Raw genomic sequence first — 16,785 nt, forward strand, 5'->3', positions numbered from 1 at the left:
CACGGGTGTCCGTTCTCTCTTGTATCTGTGTATTTTATCTTTTTTTTTTGCTTTCTGTGTTGAAATAAAAAAGGATGTATGTTTGCACATTGGTCCTTCTTCTTCTTCTTTTCCGAAAATACATAGCGTCATTCTCATTCGCAAAGTGGGAGAAGACAAGAAATTTTGTGGGGTCTTGGTCTTGTACTCAGCTTGAAAACCTTCTACTCTCTTTCGTCTTCTTTTCCTCGTTTCGTTTTCCTTTCCTCTAATTCTCCTATCCATTTTCCTCTCTTCCAGTCAGTCGTTTTTTCCCTTTTTGGCTCCCACTCACTGAGTTTTGAATATGACTTCGAAATACAGATCGTCGTTGAGCCATTTGTGATTCTTGCGTGCTTCTCCTGTCTTTTTCCTCCTCCTTGTCTCTTCTGAATATTCAATTATGCATTTCTCGTTTTTTCTGTCTCTCCATCCTCTATCACTTGGAAAAAAGAAAAGCTTGGCGAGGTCAGCTTATGTTAATTGAGTATGAAGTGGCTTCTTGGATTGCTTAGGGAACACATATTCGATGAGATTCTTCCGTATTCTTAGAGTGACAGGAAAAGGGAATTTAAGGGCAGAAATCAGTTTGGACATCACAATCAGAAAAGTTATCACCATCAAGAATTCAAACGTTCAAGACACACGTTAACTCGTTTTTCTGTGCCGTCACACTAAATCCGAAGACTACTTGAAAAAAAGTACAGGTAGAAAACGTTGGGCCATAATTCGATCTTCATCTGATCAAATTAAATGGAACTGTACCGTCGTTGGTTAGGTCACGTTTGCCCTTTTTTCTTTGCCCATTAAATTGTCAACGATCAACTGGGAATTGTCTGTTCGTCAGTTGAATTCTTGCTGTTTACACAATTGAGACTGAAACCTTCTTGTCGTTTTCTAGTGTTCATTCAAGAGAGCTCAATACGTCATTTTTGATGATGAAGACACTATTGAAATGAACTTTCCTATGATTGTTTGACTATGATCTCATTCATGTACATTTTCAGATCATTCTGATCACTTCTTTGTTTTTAATCTCTCAATTAAACTGAACTCAATAGTCACAACAAAAAGTCGAAATAAAGAGAAACCGGGGCCAGTCTGCTGAATGCAAATTATGTAGATGAGGCGTCAGAATATTTTCGAGAAGATAACTCAATAGATCCTTCCTTTGAACGCCATCCTTCTTCTTCCATCTTCTTTTTTTTCTTTTTCATCATATCCTTTTATCATCATTCAACGTTCTCCGTTAATCCTGTTTTCTCATTTTTCGGCGATAGAGCTATTATGTTCTTTTTTCTCTACTTGCCCACTTATGACGTTTCGGTACAATTTTCGGTGTGCTACTGTGCAAACGGACAAATCGAAACCCTTAATTAGAGTGCACCCAACCGAATCTCGAAATTTCTGTGTTTCTCTAATTATCTATCACGTGCAGTATGTTGTTAGACAACATCGCTAACACAAATATTCAAGTTTTCCAAATTCCTAACATCCAATTTTTTCGAAATCTAAAAAAGTGCAGAAAATAGTAAAAGATCAGAAATGCAGAATAGATCTTTCAACTTTCCGAAAATTGGTGGGAGAGCCAATTTGAATAAACGAAGCACCCGGTGAATGGAAGTAGATTGAGACGTTTTCATGATGCTTCAATTCAAATTGAAGAAAGCTCACTATTCTTATTTTCTTTTCTTTTTTCTTCGCCTTCTTATTCTTTTTCAACTGTTCCGCTTGCCCATTTGCACTTCTACATTGAAGAGCTCTCAGAATGAGTGCTCGACATTTTTCCAAGAAAAAAGTGAATTTTGAGTTTTCGGTTTTGATCTTTCTCGTCAGATTATTTTTATCATTTTCCACTCGTTTGCTCTTGAAAAAAACGGAAAACGGGTCAATTCCGTTTTGGTAACTGTTAATCTCGACTACGAATGAGTGGATTATGAGATTAATAGGAAAAATAAAAATGTGTCGAAAGCGAGTGCACGTTTCAGAGAGGACTCTTTTTTGTGATAGATTTTATTCAGATATTACATGGAACATAGAGTCTTCTGCCCTCTTTTGACATTGCGTGACGTCTTTTAATTATTTCAAGAGTTAGATGTCTCAGATAAGAAAAAACAACTTCTTATGTGGTAAATTGAAGTTTCAAGAAACAGAAACTCAAATATTTTGGAAGAATTTGTTTCTGAACTTCAAAGTTTCCAAACGAGAAAAACAAACAAGTTTCTCTTGCTCAATATAGTTGTCAACATAAAAATAACTATAAGGTGAAATAGTTTCATTTTGATCTTTCTTTGTGCCCCAGTAGAAAAAACAAAATTCACTAAAGTCTAGCTTCCGAAACATTGTCTATGTGATCCGTCACCACCAAACAAACTTTTTTACCCCCATTAAACAACGGGTAAATGACTGCAAACAACGCAAGCAAATATAAAACCTCGTGATACTTTTCATGTCGCGTTCGTGGTGTAATGGTCAGCATGGATGCCTTCCAAGCATTCGACGGGGGTTCGATTCCCCCCGAACGCAGAACTTTTTTTCCCGTTCAGAGATCTTGATGAGCTTATCTAACTTGTTTCAGAAATAGAAAGACAGCTATTTTGATATGCTAAGTGTGTGTATTTTTAGTTGTTGCACCTTTGATTCGAATAAATCTTTTTCATTCATTACATTCTCAATCTTCTTCGTCCCTCACGCCCCGGATGAATGTTATACGGAAGTGCACAAAATAAGTTGGTTTGAGAAGTGCATGAGAGTAGTCAACCTGGATGACGTGGGTGTGAGGCTCTAAGCTTTCAACTCCAATTAGTCAGATTGCCAACTTTTTCTCTTCTTTTGTTTTTTTCAACTTTTTCAGTTTTGTAGTCATACTTCTACCAAGAGAGGCACTTTCGAAAAATTGAAAGATTTATAGACGTTTTTTTTCTAGTGCATGGAAGACGGTAGGCATCCAGTTTTTCTACGAATCGTCAATTCTAGACAAGTAAGCAATGTGGCTCAATAGCTCAGCTCAACGAGCAAAGTTTCTGAACTGCTCACCCGTCTCGACCCGTTTTTTGTTTTCTTCTTCTTTTTTCATATTCTCTTTTTGCTTCGAAGGGTTTTTTCTCGTTTACTCAGAAAAGAGCATAAAATGTTTTCGCGAGGAAGTAATAGTAATCGGAGAAGAAATTTATTCAGTCATATCAAATTTGCCTTGGGTAGGTGTCAAATAGAATGCGAATTTCGCCCTTCTCGATGGAGATTTCTGATATAAAACTAGAGTTTTGCTGTAATTTCTTTTTTTTCCATTTCTCCATCTTTTGTTATTTCTCTCATGATGCGAATCATTTCATCTTCCCCCACACTCAATTGCTCCGTTTTTCTGCTCATAAAAAATTGTTCTCAAATTAACTACAGTATCCAACGATTTCGGCATTTTTCGCATCTAATCGCGGCTAATCGACATTGTCGTGCCTTTCTTCTTCCCACATTCTCCGCCTCCTTTCTTGCTCTTTTACCATTTGCCATCCCACTTCTAGTCGGTTCAATTTCTGTTCCCAAAAAAATGGGCGTGGCTTGAAAGAAGGCTGGGCAGAAGGAGGAAGAAAACAAAAACATGGTTAGTGTTTCGGCGTCCATATTTTTGCACCTTCTCTTTTTTTCGCCTTTCTTTCTGCCTGTCTCCCTTCCATTTACGCTTCTTCTGTTCTGTCAGCTGAATCGCTCCGATTCCCTGAAAAAAAAGAATTGAGAAAGCACCAATTTCCCGCAAGCAGAGATTGGGAACGAACTTCTCGACATTTTTCGGTCGCCCCTGCTTTCATCACTCCCACTTCTATTCGTTAACGCCTTCAGGGATTCATTGAGCAAGATCACTTGACCTAGTTGGCGGAGCACGTCAAACGATGAGAGGAGGTCCCCCTCTTTGATTGAATAGATCTTCACTTGTTGCAAGACGGCGTGGGTTCATAATTAAAAATGGACGACGCCATCGAGCGATTCGTTTTTTTCTCCGTTTTATGACGTGATTTCTCAAGTGTCATTGGGATTTTTCTCACTGACTTCTTGTGGGACTGAGTCTTGATTTTGTCTGGGATTGAATGTATCTATACACTTGAGTAGAAGAGAGGTAGAGACAGCAACATAATTAGGGACAGAGAATAGATACGAGATTAATTTGAAACGGAAGTTTCAAAAGATTTGCACTTATTAGAGAAAAATTGGAATGCTGCTGTCATGTTGAAAACTAATATCTGCTAAAAACCTTAACAACAACATAATATTTAAAGTTTATGTGGTTTGAGATCAGTCAGATGTCTTTCTCAGCTTCAAAACTAACAAATTTCGAAAACCATCGTATTATATTTGGTTTTTTGAACATTGTCACAAAAACTGAAAACTGCCTTCTACTAAAAAATTCAACAGTCGTCATGTTCTAATTAGGTACATTTTTTGTTATTGAGATGGTTTCACTTCTTTGAATAGGCAGTAATAGTCATTCTTTCATTCCACCAATTGTCGTGTCTTCTCGTTTAACTGAAAAGTGTTAAATCAAAGTATTGTTCGTCATGAGAGGAGCATTCCCATTCTATTCTCACATTTCCCCTTACATGTCACACAGCTCACGTTCGCTTAGTCAAGTAGGCTGTTGAGTAGAGACTCGACAGAAAATCGCTTGCTTCCTCTTCAGAGCTACAAGTAAGATTGCAAATTCCCAGAGACTTTTAGACTTAATTATTATTATGTTTGCTTATAATTGCTAATCTTGACGTCATATGCGTATTTTTCAATGTGCCAGTGTTTGCAGTAATTTTCTTATTTTCCAGTTAACTCCCTGAGAATCTCAATCAACTGCTTCCGTATCACTATGGGCTGTCACTTCTCGCGCACGTCATCGACCGAAGACATCCGCAAGAGCGTGGATAAGACCCCAGGTAATATTAGTGCTGCATGCCACGAAGAAATAAAAATTGGTTTCCAGAGCCCGTCGCAAAGAAATCTGCCTCGACGAACCGTGCTCCAGCGCAAGAACTTCGTAGTGCCAACAACGGCAATGTCTTGCAGATTGCTGGAAAACCAATCATGTGAGTTGGTAATGAAACGGAGTACTGTACAATAAAGAGTCAGAAAACCAACTTGATGGATCGGTCTGCGTCATCTGCGAATTGGGGACTCTTTCCTTTCAATCCCCATTTCCCCGGTTCCCTCCTTTTGGAAAAAAACCAAAAGAAGGAACTAAATTTCGAATTTCAAATATAACGTATATCTAGATGAAGAAAATTTTGATTTATGTTCAACGTTTCAGCGAGGTCGAGAGTGCCAGCCAAGCCGACTTCTTCCGCATGTTGGACGACAAAATCAACCGGGTACGGAATTTGATAAACGGAGATAACCGAAACTAATATCGTATTAATTGTACAGGGAAAAGGCGGCGAATCGGACTGTGAGGATTGATAATGCGTGTGGTGCGGAACGGTGGTTTTGGTTTGATGTCTAACAATTCGAGTGCTTCTGTATCATTTCCGGTTTCAACATTCCAACATACGGAATGATTTCAACATCCTGGTGTCTTATTTCGCTTGCGTTTTATCTTCCTTTCTTCCCCCATTTTTTGACTTTTTTATATTTAACTTTGCCCCAATTCTCAATCCTTACAGAAACAGTCATTCATTTTCACTTTCCTCCTTCTTTGCCCCCATTCCAGAATATTTTTTTACCATATCCTATCATAATTACCATTTCCATTTTTTGCTTCTTCAACGGTTTTGTAGTGCGGTTCACGACCAATCCATCTCTAGCTCTCTAATACCAATTTCTTACTACGCCTATTGTAAAATTTATAAGAATGACAACGACCGACTACTCCACAGCTTCGAAATTAAACACAGCCAACGATTAGAGATTTTTTGAAAATTACCCGATGCTCACTGCTTTTTTGTATTCCATCCCTGTTACCTTTGTCTAGAACTGAACGACTTATAGATTTTGTGAAATTTCTGAACTCTCAAATTTTGAATATTGTCTTAAAAAATACTAGCAAAACTTCCCCACATCTCTAGAAAATTCTTCCCAAAGAGAAAAACCAAACTTTGCGACCAAATCAGCCAAATTAAGTTTGTTTCCGTAATTTGGTTAACAGTTTTCTTAGCTCAGGCCATTGACAAATTTTTCTACCAGATGTTTCTATCCTTTCTAAATATTATTTATCCAGTCACCTCCTGATCCCTCCATTCTCAGTTTCTTTTTCCCTCCCCAATCTCAACATTCCAGTCATTTTTCACTCTCCCTCACTGATTGTATCTTCTTACTTATGGATCGATGTTCATATGATCAATTCTACCAAAAAACCCGATTATCCTGTCCCATTTTCTTGTCCCTCTACGAAGCAGTCCATTTTTCTTGTCATTTTTTTCTTGTAAACGTTTCTAATTTGATTGATTTGTAATTTCTTCCTCCCTCCCATCTCTTCCCTCTTCTCCAGTTTCTGAATAATAAATTTTCGGCAAATATGAATGTTCTCATTAGACTTTCTTACTCTCTCACCCCCCAGAGAGTCACATTTATTCGACGGGACTCGTGAGTCAAAGACACCAAGAGTGCACGTTCTCTTGGTTTCTTCCGCCGCCGCCCTTTTCTAATCCCCTCCGAGTATATATCAAGTGAAATGAGCTCTACGGATTTGTAGCGTTGTTTGTTGCCTGTTTTTGGGTGTTTGTTGGGGAATGACAACATGCATATTCAATAAGATTAATGTGGCCTCCTGTTTCATAAATTTGATTACCCCTGGTACCGTATGTATAATTCCGTTTTGTCAAATCTTATCAAAGCCATGTTGTACCCAAGTGAAATCATACACTAGTTGCAGGTTGCAACTCCGCCCATTTGTTTCTTATTTCATGTCGCGCATTCAGTAGATCTAAGAGTCAAAACCCCAAAACATGTTCCATTGGTTCCGGAGGCAATTATCTCTCAGCCCCGCGTTCTCAATATGCTTTGTGTTACAATTGCCCTTTTGCTCAAACGGCGGAGAGGGCGTTTCCCCATTCATTCAACTACTTTCTTCCTCAATTTATTTCTCAATTTTTTCCAAGTTAACATTATGATGTGAGACTGAAATTGTTGGTATCTGCCCTTTTGTTCCGTCTAGTTCTTTGATTAATTGTTTTGAGTTGATATTATTTAGACTCAAGAGCCTTCCCGCCAGACAGTGTGTCTGGTCATCCAGTTACCACGAATTTGAACGTCAAATAACGTCAGAACTAGAATTTTGGTGTCTTGTTGAATCAAGTATTCCTATATACTTTTTCAATATTTTGCATTTTTAGTCTCATTCTTCCTGTACAATGTACCGTAAAAACTGTAATAGAAGCGCCCCTTTATTAGAGACGCCCCTCTAATAGAGGCGCACCCTTCAAGGCGCTTTGAATAATAGTGACGCACCGTCTAATAGAGGCGCACCCTCAGTGTTAGAAATATTTTTTCTACTTTTCAGTCATTATTTTCCAAAGTTTATCAAAAAAAGAAAATAAAACCCAATTATTTCGTTTAAAGTACTGCAAATTTGGGGGTTTTTGTGCAATTTTGTCAGAAAAAATGTTGACCTTGGTTGATAATTAATGACTTAAAAGTTTAAAAAATAGTAGAACGGACAGGTTGAAAAATAGAAGCGCCCATGTAATAGAGGCGCACTTCCAAGAGGTTTTTAAAAAATAGAGGCGCAAGCGCCTATATTACAGTTTTTACGGTTAGTTCTACTCAAATCTCTCACAACTTATTTTTTGATAACATACCAAATTTTTAGTAAGCTCAATGGCAAAGAAAAATAAGATCTCACAAAACTTGCAAAATCAAAGTCAGGTAGGAGAGTCAAATTTTAGGAAGATGTATCGAGTCATTGTTCCAATGTTCATTTCAAACAACCAGTTGACCGGAATTTTTGTGTCTATGACGAAATCCATTAAAAATTAACTTTTACGAATCGTTTTCCACAAAACAAAAGTATCACCATCATTTAGTTAACCAAAAATCTTTCAAACTTCCAAAAAACTGTGGCTAAAAATACTGAAATAATCATAGATTACGATTGATTCTTGGCTTCTCTGCCGTCAATCTCTGTCCCAACCCAGTAATTTAGAGCACGAGTTGTACAGCCACAGTCATCCAAAATTTCAGAAGCCAAAGTTCTGTCTCTTTCAGCCGATCTGTTCCCAACCATTTGTTAGTATGCTAATCGTTTCCAGTGGGTTCCCTTCTCGAATTAGTATTTCGCAGGAACTCAATCCAAATGACGTTTGTTTATTCATCACGCTCGAAAGTGCAAAGATTGCAATATCCTCACATGAGAACCCTCTTAAATATTCAGTGTTCTCATGACAAAAGAGTATCAATTTTCTAATTGCTTCATAACTCATTCCGTGTTTTCATCATTCACATTCGATCCATTCCGTCATAAAAGAAAAATGTGACAATCTAAAAACCGCTTAATGCCAGTTTTTTCTGATTTTTCATGTGATGTACACAACATCTGATGTAAGCAATCGAGACACGGAATGAAAATAAACGCTTAGAAGGAGATCTTAGCTCGTCCTCAAATAAATCTTAGAGCTCTTCATTTTTCCATTTCTGTCACTCACATCCGGATTCAGAGCAAACATGTTTCCGATTAACATTCTCTTTATTAATTCGAGTTGAGTTTTCCCCATAAATCTCTTTCATCATAACAATTTTGTTTTGAGTATGATTTTGTAGTCAAATTCTGTAGATCTCTTGAGGAATTGTAGAGCAGCAGACATGTGACTTGAGCCATACGTTCCCACAATAATTTTTTCTCACAAAGAAGTACAAATATTTTTCTTCAAAACAACTCGTATTTTTTTCTCGGATTCAATCTTCACAATGTGAGGATTTTATTTCCTCTTCAACTTCACAAAACTCCATTAAATGACTTTTCCTGAAGATTTGAAGAAGAAAAAGGACCCACGAACCGGAATGTCCTAATCAAGAAAGAGTCGTTGGCTTGGCTCCTCCTCTTTTTTCTTCTCCAGTATGCATTTCTTAGATAATCCTTCTAAGTTGGCACGAGCTTGTCTCTCTAAGCTTTTCTCGCCTCTCATCTCATTCCGTGCCGTCGTTTCCGTTCATTTAGTAGAGTAGGGAGTTCCAAATTCTACATAACAAAGTCTTGCCAACGAATGAAGTCATCATTTATTCAGTAATATGAGCGTCTGGATTTTAGAGTAGACAGGCAGTAATAGTAGTCGACTAACATGTATCTAGGGAAACCTTTGTGGGCGGATTGGTCTGTCTTATTTTCAGTTTTCTTTTTTTTTCGTTGACATATATATATAACTATTTGTTAGTTGTCTGAGAATGAGCTCTAACTACCAGATCAAACTATAACAGTATAGATGTTTATGCGCATGGTTTTACTTATTACTCAAGTCTATGAACAGTGCCGATTCCAAATATTTGCTCTCTTTCCGACCTTTATAAAAAGGTGCTTCATTTTCCATTTCGGTGTTCTACAAAACAATATACATACGACCTCTTATAGAAAAAACTTGTCAAAAATTCATAGATGGTTATTTGACCTGCAATGTTGGTTTCCGATGTCCAACACTCAAAGTTTCCAATGCATTCTACACTCTTATCGGAATATGAGCACTCTTTTCTCCACGGAATGGTGTATAAATCATGAGCACGGAGTTACGAATTTTTCAAGAAGCCTGAGAGATTCAGCTCCCAACTCACGTTCAACGCATTCTGAAGTGAATGGGCTCTTCTCCGTGTGTCCTTTTTCCTTTTTTTCCTTTTTTCCTTTTTTCGATGCCCTTATCCAGTTTTCGCATTTTGGAGTAAGATCGCCGTGAAAGTAGAGGAACGCAGTCAACTGTGAACACCCTTTTACTTGGACTCTAATTTAGCTTCCAAAATTATGTTCTCTGAGTACAGGGTGTCCACCCCCAATTCCATTAATGAATGAAGGGGAAGAATGGATGTTGGCTTGTCTTCGTCTATGACGAACGCTCTGCAGTTTGTTTGGTTCAAGTGCTCTTTCCGTCCAAATCAGTTTGTCTTCGAGAAAGAAAAGAAAAACATGCACAACTTTAGGTTTTTTGAGTGACTTCACTTTTTCCTGTCCTGAACATAATTCCTATCTGTTTTGGCTGTAGCTCAATTAGGTAGAGTGCTCATTTCACCTAGATCGCGGCTCAATTACTCATGAACATTCAAATTTATATTTTGGTGTTTGAGTTATGTCTTATGATACCCTCTTGACTCCAAAAATGTGGTTAATCATACAAAATTCACAAGGATTTGATTTCAATTTTTTTATACTTTTCAGATTAATCATTCACATCCGTTTTCTTTTCTGACTTTCTATGTTATCTAGCCTTTTATCTCAACTTTTGATTTCAGTCGGAAAAACCTCAAATATGATCTCAATGGATAAGAAGAATATCGATCACCTCTTGGCTCACTTGGATTTGATAGACGTTCAATGTCACGTCTGCTTCCACGTCAACACGGACCCAGTCATCTTTGTGAAGTGCAAGCATTCTCTCTGTGGAGGATGCGCCGGTCGCTGGCTCGCAAGTACCAGCGTCTGTCCAATGGTAATTTTCACAATTTTTTATTACTAAAACTGCAAAATATTTCAGTGTCGCGCTCAAGTTGAAGAGATCGAGCCAGATCAGGAGTTGAAACAGAGAGCTGACAGATTCCTCCTTCGCCATCCAGGTAGATTTTTATGACATCCCGAGAGTTGGTTTTGGAAATGTTTTGTTTTTCAGAGAATCGTTCTCCACACGACATCTACTACGAGCAAACTGTGAACGAGACAGTGTTCTGGTCCATTCAACAACGCAAAAAAGCAGGAGATTCGGATAGAGTCTTCTATGGAATGAAACCAGCGGTTCCAGAGAATATGACGTAAGTCAAAAACCGAAAAAAACAATCAGCAAGTTCTGAATTTACAGTGAGGAAGAAGCCGAGGAGTTCCTGGAGGCTCGACGTATCGAGAGTGTTCGTAAACGTCTCGACGAGCTCAATGATCGTATCGCCATTCAGACTCCACTTGTTCAAGCTCAATACAGAGAGGAATTATTTGTTCATCTCTCGAACAAAAACGACGCTACCTTCAGATATGAGGATTATGAGTGGCAGATGGTCAACGGTCGCGGTTTGATTCGTGTGCCACGTAAGTGAGATTAGGTTGAAAATTGGAAATGGTTAAATGGACATATTTAGATAAATATCTTCTATTGTTCGTGAATACTAATGAAAAGCGATAACAAACTGTAATTTTCAGGATCAACCAATCGCTTCTACTGTCCACTCCGTTTCCGTCGCGCACACAGCACCTAAATACTTCTTGTCACCCATTCATACAGATCTCCCGGTTTTCCCTCATTTCCCACGTAGTTTTCCTTTTCTATCTCTCTCTCTTTAACTTGTCTTAATACGTTTTTTCCTGTGACGAAAATCTTAAAAATGACTTCTGATTGATCTCCATCCCATCTTTTATTGCTTGAATAAAGTCTATCGCTTCAATTGATGTCTTTTAAGTGTCTAAAGGAAACACATTATCGGTTTATGTCGTTTCGTTTTCTGGGAGGTGGCCGCGGATGCGCTAGGCCAGGAGGTCGTGTAGTCCTCTCGGAATTGCCCTTTTCATTTATTTTTTCCTAACTTTTCGCGATTTTCCGGAAAAAAACGGAATTTCGATTAAAAACTTTGTTGAAAATTGAAACTAAAAATTAACGCGTCGCTGCCCGAGAATTGAAAACTGGCGGGAGTTTTGGGAATCAAGTGAAGTGTGAAATGGACGTCATTATGGATTTCAAACCGGATGTGAGCTTCATCGAGCAAGATTTTAAAGGAATCGAAGCAATGTTGAGAGCTCATTTTCTGCCAGAAGTTACTCCGCTTATTTTTCAATCCGTCTTCTATTTCAGTCTTCGAACTTCCAGAAATGTCACGGGTAAGCTATTTTCAACAAAGCTAATACAGTTTCGAAAAGTTATAACAGGAAATTAGCAGTTAATGTTCAATTTTCAGAGAACAGAGTATGATGATCCTATTGAAATTGTGCGAATGGCTCGACTCGCAGTCAAGGAAGCCAATATGCGAGCAACAAGAATGCAGGGTCAAACTACCCAACAGTTGATGCAAAGAGTGAAGGATTTGAAGTATTGGAGTGGAGAAATCGATAGGTCCGTGATGATTTGTTCAAAATAAGTGTCATTCATAAGGTATTGTGTTTCAGAGAGCTCGCCGACGTCAAGGAAGAACACGATGACCTTCTCCGATGCTATCGTCGTCTCCAGCTCTGTTTGGATATAACTGGAAGAGCGACTAGATGCAACGAAAGTTGTCTTGCAGTACGCAGAAAGAAAGTTCAAGTTGGAGACCACACGTCTGATAGAGTTGATATGGAATTACACAAAGAGAAGGAGCTTATGTCCGAAACTGTAAAACAAATGAAAGAAGTTGGGGAACGTGTGGAAAGACAGCTAGAAGTGAATCAAGCAGCAAGAAAGAATTTACTCCGTGATCTCACTTTGAAGCAAGAAGCAATAAACTTGGATCACAAGTCCGTGGCAATTGGAGCTGATGGGAGTAAGAGTGTGGTGAGAACTCCAGATGGGGATCGATTGGATTACCGGTATGGAAAACATTGAAACAATTGAAATTCAGTAAGAATGTTTCAGAGAAGGAGCACCACTTCAAAGAATGAGTGAATACTCCGAATGGATAGAAAACACCGGGAATAATCTGAACTACGCGGCACGAGCAAGAGTTCATAGCCGTAAAATTGGACAGGTACCAAGCAGTGACCAGTTGTATACGAAGTAACTTCTATTTTCAGAAATTGTGCCAGTCACTTCGTGAGATGGCTTCTCAGCTGAGAACTGAAGCAATCGCGGTGGAAGCTTTGCTGAAAGATTCCGTCAGAAACTGGCAGGAGTGGAAAGACAATCTGCATTCTCAAGTAGCTTGAATCTTTCAAAACATTTTTATTTCGTTTGTTACAGGTAAACGGAAAAGACAAAGAGATCAAAAATGCGGATGGCGCCATTGAGGAAATATCATTCAGTTTGAAGCAAAAAAGTGGTCCTTTACAAGTTGCACTCTCTCGACAAAACCAACGCGGTCTCCGTCCTGGAATCGAATTGTGTAACGATAAAGCGCAGCATGCTCTTCACCAAGAGTTAATGATGTTAAAAGGAACATTTCTGAGTCTGGAGAATCAACTAGGTACACTCAAAGTAACCTGTAATTTTTATTACTGTTAGTTTTCAGATAAGGCTAAGGAAAGTCGCAAGAAGTTGGAGAACGACCGTGACAAGCTTCAACGGAAACTCGATATTTGTGACCATAACTTGACAATTGACAACGAAATCCTTCGACAAATCCGTTCATCTTACCCCCACGAGATTCAGCTCTCCGGTTTCCTGCTGAGCGAAACAAAGGAGCATAGATGATGTTTTGAATCCTAACATTTATTATTTTAATCTTTCTCTAATGTTTAGTTTAGCGATGTACGATTCAATTTCTTTCTCTCTTGAAACTATAACAATTAATCAATGAAATGATTTTCTTTCAACATAAGCATTTTATTTTTGTTTCTATTTTTCGTATAGTTTTTTACTTGATTGATCACAGAATCGAACGGTTGTCTTTCTTTTTTTACAGAATCTTTCAACGATAAGTGATCCATCATCTTGATCAAAAATGAAACTTGTTGGATTACATTCCGATTGACTTCTCTTCCAAAGCGCACCCGCCCTTATATGTTCATTGTAGTGTTGAAACGTGGGGTTGTTATCTCACTAAACTTTTCACACGCTTGCATCATATAGACACCATGATGAAAAACCTCAAAATTATTATCAGGATGGTCGTTTTTTATTTCCATCAGAAATCACAAAAGTATGCTTCTTCTTTAACGAACAAAACGGAAACGAGTTTTAAAGTTTATTGGAACACATATAAACATAACCCGCACAACACTCACTTTTTACTTTTGAACTGAACTGAATAGTTTAAGACTAAAAAAAATCGAAAAAAGTGTACCAAGTTTGAGAATATATACACGCATCAATGGGTTGAGAAGTTTTTCAGATGGTAACGGAGTACTCCGGTGGTGGAGCAGCAAGAAGTGGTTGGGTTTCATCACAGTAGGCTCGGTACTTTCTTGCAAATCTCCAAGTAAGGGCACTCCACTTGGCTGTCATGAAGAACCAAACAGCAGCAATCCAGAGATTTGCTCCCATGAGTCCAGCTTTGTCGATAGTTTGATGTTCAATTCCAGCAACCACCAAGCAGTAGATCATAGCGATGAACGACAAGAACGATACGGTGGCACCTGGAAGTTCATCAATTATAGTTTTTGGATCTTGTTTATGTCAAAGACTCTCAAACGCGGTTGCTAATGTCCGGCGGAAGTGTTTTCAATAAAATCAGAACGGATGTCTGACCTATTGGTAACTTTCAATTCTAAGTAAAATGTCATTTTTTATTGTTCGAAAAGAAAGAAATTGTCGTCAGTTCAAGAAAAAAATAAACTTACCAACTGCAGCGATACATCTCAACTTTGTCGATGACCATCCACTCATTTGAGTTTTCTTATACGCCATATGAAGATGAAGAACCAGAGTAGCGAAACCACTTGACACAAAACACATGGTTACAGCAATCCAATTTTGATACTGGATAGCGAAGACGGTTCCAGCCATAACTCCAGCGGACACTCCAAGCCATGCAATCCAGATTTGAACTTTCAGACTGTGGAACCATGTGCAACAGGATTCTGAACAAATATTATGAATTTTTGATTTTTGATAGATGTTCTCACGTCTTGGTTGTTCCTCATCCATTGTGATAATTTCAGCTTTGCCTTTTGAAGAGACTAAACTGTGATCACTGCTGTAGATTTGATGCATGCACTGAAAAATAACATGAAATTAGGAAGTAAGCACAAAAATTACCGAATGTGGTACGAGATAAGACCCAAACTACACTTCTGTCCCATATTTATATGTTTTCAGACTGTTATCATTCGAAAATCATTGTTGCACCATATGGCTTCACTTCCCACTATCAACTTATCACTTTCCCATTGTTTTCACCCCTTTGTTTTAGGGCACACAGGGGAGGAGTCATAAATGTCGTTTCAGGAAATTTTGTGTTGCCTGCGTGACAAGTTGAAATGACGATGACATGATAAAGAATGTATGTGTGTCTACTTTTTGTAGTTCAATTATGAAACTTTTTGTGCGCAAGTACAGAAGTAAACTGGTTTAGAAGAAAACTGCAAGGGGTTTGTTTTATCATAGTTGCCAAACCAGGAACTATAAACATTTATAAGGAACGATCGACTGGAAGAAACAACGTTTTTTTAAAATAACAACGTTTATAGAATCATCATAAACGCAAGAGCCGAGAAAATCCCAATTAATTAGACTCAAAAGCTCCGTAAAACTCATAAAAATGAGAAAATCCCAAATCTTACCTCACAATCAGCACGTCAAACGCTTTTCTTGGATTTGCGAATGTCAAAAAAATCAATAAGGAGTACTCCCTCTTTCCGATGATGGAAAAGACAGATGGATGCGAGAGGGGCCACTAGCAGAAGGTGACCTTTTATCGTTTGCAGAAGAGTAAAGAGACTAGTTGGAGAGTGCCAGAGAAACGATACACACAGTACATGTGTTCGGGAAGAGAGGTGTCGCCGCGCAAGATTTTTGTCACTTACAAATGAGCATACATATCTATGAAGTACACACTCTTTACACTTTCCCAAAATCTATCCTTTTTCCTTCTCGATTTGGAGAGACATGATGTTAGATCTACAGTACCAAAGGTATTTTTCGGATTGTCGGGTGATGGATAAGATTCACGTGAACGATTTCTCCCAAAATTTCAATCTCTTTGTCGGTGCACAGATTCCCATGCATCTCTTTCGTTTTGGAAGCCAGCCGGATGCGCCATGTACTTTGTCTTTTCTGTGAAAAGTTTGGGGATGTGCTGGTTGAGAAAAGAGATCATGCGATAGTTATGATGGTTTGATAGAGAAGTAAGAAACCAAATATCTTTTAACATAAACTGTTTTCTTTTGGCCGAAAAAAAGGGAAAAAGGTGTGACTGATTTCCCGACAATACGGCGAGGGCAAGGATTGGCGATATGAAGATAGAACGGTTATATCACTTTCACCCAATCTATCGTCTATCATCATACTTTTAATGAACAACCGGGTCGTTATTATTTCGAACTTTTGGTAACTTCCTATTACTATTTGTGGTTTGTTTTGAACCACAAAATGCATGTTACACTTTTCCATTGTTAGGATCCTTCGTTTGAACCAAACTGTTTCTGATTCTTTAAATGCTTTTCACCTCATATTAATCATTTATTAATGATTAGCGGTTCATGATGGATGTTCTGGATTTGCAGAGTTTACCGATATTTTTATCGCACCATAAATGGTTTCCTCTCTCGGCGGTTTTTGGCAAAAAAACTTTCGATTGAAACAACACTGTTGCCATTTTCGCAAAAAAAAACATACCTCTATGCATCCATCAAATCAATACCTCATTTTTCGACACTTGACGAAAAAGACAATCTATGCACGTGGGCGCCCTCTTCTTTTCTGGCACTGTTTTGCTTTTATGACCCGCCCCTTGGCCGTTGGCATTCGTTCGGTTCTTTCGGTCTGTTCGGACATAGACTCGACCGGCCGAGCTCTCTTCTTCTCTTCTTTTATCTTCTGTTTTCTTCCGTAC

The 16,785-nt window shown here is 38.4% G+C and overlaps 4 protein-coding genes across 4 annotated transcripts; 3 read left to right on the forward strand and 1 right to left on the reverse strand.

Annotated features, from left to right (window-relative positions):
* Positions 1-4,864: 4,864 nt before the first annotated feature.
* GCK72_024183 (uncharacterized protein) lies at positions 4,865-5,451 on the forward strand (the record flags this gene model as incomplete). Its single annotated transcript, XM_003117634.1, has 4 exons — positions 4,865-4,931; positions 4,979-5,081; positions 5,303-5,363; positions 5,419-5,451. 4 exons carry the CDS (start codon positions 4,865-4,867, stop codon positions 5,449-5,451), a joined length of 264 nt encoding a protein of 87 aa, XP_003117682.1.
* A 4,982-nt stretch (positions 5,452-10,433) lies between these two features.
* Positions 10,434-11,364, forward strand: GCK72_024184 (uncharacterized protein; the record flags this gene model as incomplete). Its single annotated transcript, XM_053735757.1, has 5 exons — positions 10,434-10,613; positions 10,659-10,737; positions 10,791-10,929; positions 10,977-11,197; positions 11,309-11,364. 5 exons carry the CDS (start codon positions 10,434-10,436, stop codon positions 11,362-11,364), a joined length of 675 nt encoding a protein of 224 aa, XP_053579323.1.
* Positions 11,365-11,971: 607 nt separating this feature from the next.
* Positions 11,972-13,484, forward strand: GCK72_024185 (uncharacterized protein; the record flags this gene model as incomplete). The annotated part of the gene is made up of 7 exons (XM_053735758.1): positions 11,972-11,980; positions 12,058-12,212; positions 12,266-12,664; positions 12,711-12,822; positions 12,869-12,991; positions 13,035-13,257; positions 13,303-13,484. 7 exons carry the CDS (start codon positions 11,972-11,974, stop codon positions 13,482-13,484), a joined length of 1,203 nt encoding a protein of 400 aa, XP_053579324.1.
* Positions 13,485-14,120: 636 nt separating this feature from the next.
* Positions 14,121-14,945, reverse strand: GCK72_024186 (uncharacterized protein; the record flags this gene model as incomplete). The annotated part of the gene is made up of 3 exons (XM_053735759.1): positions 14,121-14,368; positions 14,573-14,812; positions 14,858-14,945. The coding sequence occupies 3 exons, from the start codon at positions 14,943-14,945 to the stop codon at positions 14,121-14,123; spliced, it is 576 nt and encodes a 191-aa protein (XP_053579325.1).
* Positions 14,946-16,785: the final 1,840 nt, after the last annotated feature.

Source organism: Caenorhabditis remanei, chromosome X (assembly GCF_010183535.1).
Source record: "Caenorhabditis remanei strain PX506 chromosome X, whole genome shotgun sequence".
NCBI classification, from domain to species: Eukaryota; Metazoa; Nematoda; class Chromadorea; order Rhabditida; family Rhabditidae; genus Caenorhabditis; species Caenorhabditis remanei.